A 2,950-nucleotide genomic window follows, 5' to 3' on the forward strand; every position below is an offset into this window, starting at 1 on the left:
ACACTGAAAAGGGCCTAATCGTGATTTTTCCAGTAGTGGTATGCTGCAAATCTGTACCTGCGTGAACCGCGTTTGGTGGTACCGGAGAAGATCTTCTTGAGCCTAGAGCCCCTCGCCTCCTACGCAGCGCGGTACCGTCTTCGACTCGAACTCGGGAATACCTGCTTGACTCAAACTCGGCAACTCATACGGTCGTGCCCTGTAGTATAAATGCAAAGTCTAGGGTCAAAACTCACAAGTCCATTGATTTCGAGTCGCCGGCTCTTGCTGCCGTCCACCGAGTACGATGCGCATCTCCTTGCCTTGGGACGTCGATGTCGATGGTCTACAGTCACAAGTCTATCCATTTGCAGTGGGACGTCGTCGTCTCAGCGAGGCTGATGGCTGCTGCTCCGGCAGCATCCTGGAGATCCCCAGTGAGATGCTACAGGAAATCCTGATGAAGCTGCCGACCAAGGACGTGGCCCGGTCCTGCTGCGTCTCCCGGCAGTGGCGCAGCGTCGTCAGGGACCCCTCCTTCCGCAAGCTCCACGCAGCGAGCCATGCCGCACTCTCGGCAGAGGCCGAGTTCTTGCTCCTGTCCGGTGTACTGTGCGAGCTCAACCAGAGCATGAAGACGTGCGTCTTCAGCTTATCCTCGGACAACCCATGTGCTCCATCGCCAAGCCCCACAGCGGCGGCCTCGTCAACATCTGCAACGGCCTCCTCTGCTTCGTGCTAGAGGACCGCAAGGGTCAGGCGCCGGCGGTGGTGTGCAACCCCGTCACCGGCGAGACGCTGGCACTTCCGGCGGCCCCTCCGCTCAGCAACAAGAACCATGTGTATTTGTTTGTCTTTGGGTTCAGTCCGCCCACCAACGAGTACAAGCTGTTCCGCTTCTCTTTCCCGCCATACTCGTACTCCTCCAAAGAGCGGGTGGACGTGGACGTCTACACCTTGGGTAACGCCCGCGGGTGGCGCAAAGACTCGTTCCTCTCACCCTCTCGCCCACCAAACAGAAGAAATAGCATTTCGGCGCCAGTAATGATCGATGGTAAACTTCACGTGGTCACGAAAGGCTGGAATGCACCCATGGGAGAGGAGGCTGCCGGAGTGCTGGTAATGGACGTGCATGCCGAGACGTGCCGCATTTACCCTCTCCCGAACGATCTCGTGACCTATCGATATGACAATCCGCTGGCCTTTGAGCTGAAGGGGCGTCTGTGCCTCGCCGCACACATGTTCAGCGGTGGTCGCCCCAAGGCCATCCGCTTCTGGGTCATGAGCATGGAGAACAAGGAATCGGACAGCGAGAAGGAGCTGCACTGGGATTTGCGCTACAACTTCTTCGTGGAAGTGGAACATCCCTTCAACACCCAAAGGCCGCGGAGCAGGGTACCGTGGAGTGCATGGTTTCAATATGAGACACTCTACTACACGCGCAACGACACCTTGCACAGGTATGACACGAGGTCGTCCATTCCTGACCACGGTCCATTGCTACAATGGAACAAACAGCTCCAGACGGCTACAATATCATACAAATGGCGATGGATGGTCCACCGGGGTTACCGTCCCACTCTGCTCTCGCCACGCGTCTTTGAATTGCCGCCGTCCCAAGACGAGACGATGATGGACATATGCTCCTAAGGAATTGTGGTTTATCCTATAAGTTTTTTGTCTGGGTTTTCTAAATAAATTTTGAATAATGTACCACGATTGAAATTTATACTGTGTTTGATTATTCTGTACGACCATTTTGCTGCTGAGCATGAAAATAATTTTCGAACATCCTTTAGGCCTTGTTTGGCACAAGCTTTTTTCCAGCCCCCAAGGGGTTGGGGATTGTAGGGGATTTGGTGATCCCCTTCCCTTCACCCAATCCCCTGAAATCCCCCACATTCCCTCCCATTCCAATCCCCCACATTCCCTTGCACATACAAATATTGTTTCACAGGTGGGGATTGCCTTTGTACTACTCCCTCAATTCCAAAATATAGTATGCCCATGCTTTCTAAGGTTCAACTTTGACTGTAAATTTAACCAACGAAACCGACTGCGGCGGGAGAAAAAAATATGATTGAAAACTTCTTTTGAATACTAATTCACTGATATAACTTTTGCTCTCGCCGCAGTCGGTCTCGTTGGTTAAATTTATGGTCAAAGTTGAAACACGGAAATAGAGGAAGCACTATATTTTGGAACGGAGGGTGTATTGGACAATCAAAATAAAAATGTGATCTTTGTAGATCATCACAGCAACTACATAATTCTGCATGACTTAGAATCAATATGTCATCATAACAACACCACTTCACCACAGCCATAACATAATTTTGCGACAAAGATTATTGGATAATTAAAATTAAAATGTGATCTTTGCGTCACAACAACAACATAATTTTGCGTGACTTAATTTTGCAACAACATAATTTTGCAGATCATCACAACAACATAATTTTGGATCACATTCACGGCATAATTTTGCAACAATGATAATGCAACACAGCCACACAATAATTAACTTGCCCTTTGATGATGTTTACATCCATCTGATAATGCAACGCATGTCTACTTGAGCAATAGCTCAGGACTAATTATGTTTTTGCACACCAAACAAGGATGAGTATTATTGCAGATCAAGAAAGGATGAAAAATGATGTTGTAATGGAGATGAGTTGCTCTTTCGATGTCATGATCATCCAGTTTTTGAGTGGCCAAAAGTGCTTCCTCTGGTGCCTGAGAACCTGCTGAAATAGAAAAAAAAGATGAACATGCTTGTTTATACTTGAAAGAACAGTCAGGAGCATGTGTTCAAGTTTGACACCGATTTGGGTACCCTCCACCCTATCGTCGTGTTATCAAATCTGAAATGGAGCTTGTCCTCATTCAATATGATAATGATGTTAGCTTAGAAGCACACATTCAATATGCAAGACTGGTTCTTGATTCTAAGCTAGTCAAACACTGA

The 2,950-nt window shown here is 48.4% G+C and overlaps 1 protein-coding gene across 1 annotated transcript; it reads left to right on the forward strand.

Moving 5' to 3' along the window:
* The first annotated feature begins 286 nt into the window (after positions 1–286).
* Positions 287–1,629, forward strand: LOC109754505 (F-box protein At3g49450-like). The gene is made up of 2 exons (XM_020313407.1): positions 287–586; positions 631–1,629. Exons 1-2 carry the CDS (start codon positions 287–289, stop codon positions 1,627–1,629), a joined length of 1,299 nt encoding a protein of 432 aa, XP_020168996.1.
* The last annotated feature ends 1,321 nt before the right edge of the window (positions 1,630–2,950 follow it).

This window comes from Aegilops tauschii, chromosome 2 (genome assembly GCF_002575655.3).
Source record: "Aegilops tauschii subsp. strangulata cultivar AL8/78 chromosome 2, Aet v6.0, whole genome shotgun sequence".
Classification (NCBI taxonomy): Eukaryota; Viridiplantae; Streptophyta; class Magnoliopsida; order Poales; family Poaceae; genus Aegilops; species Aegilops tauschii.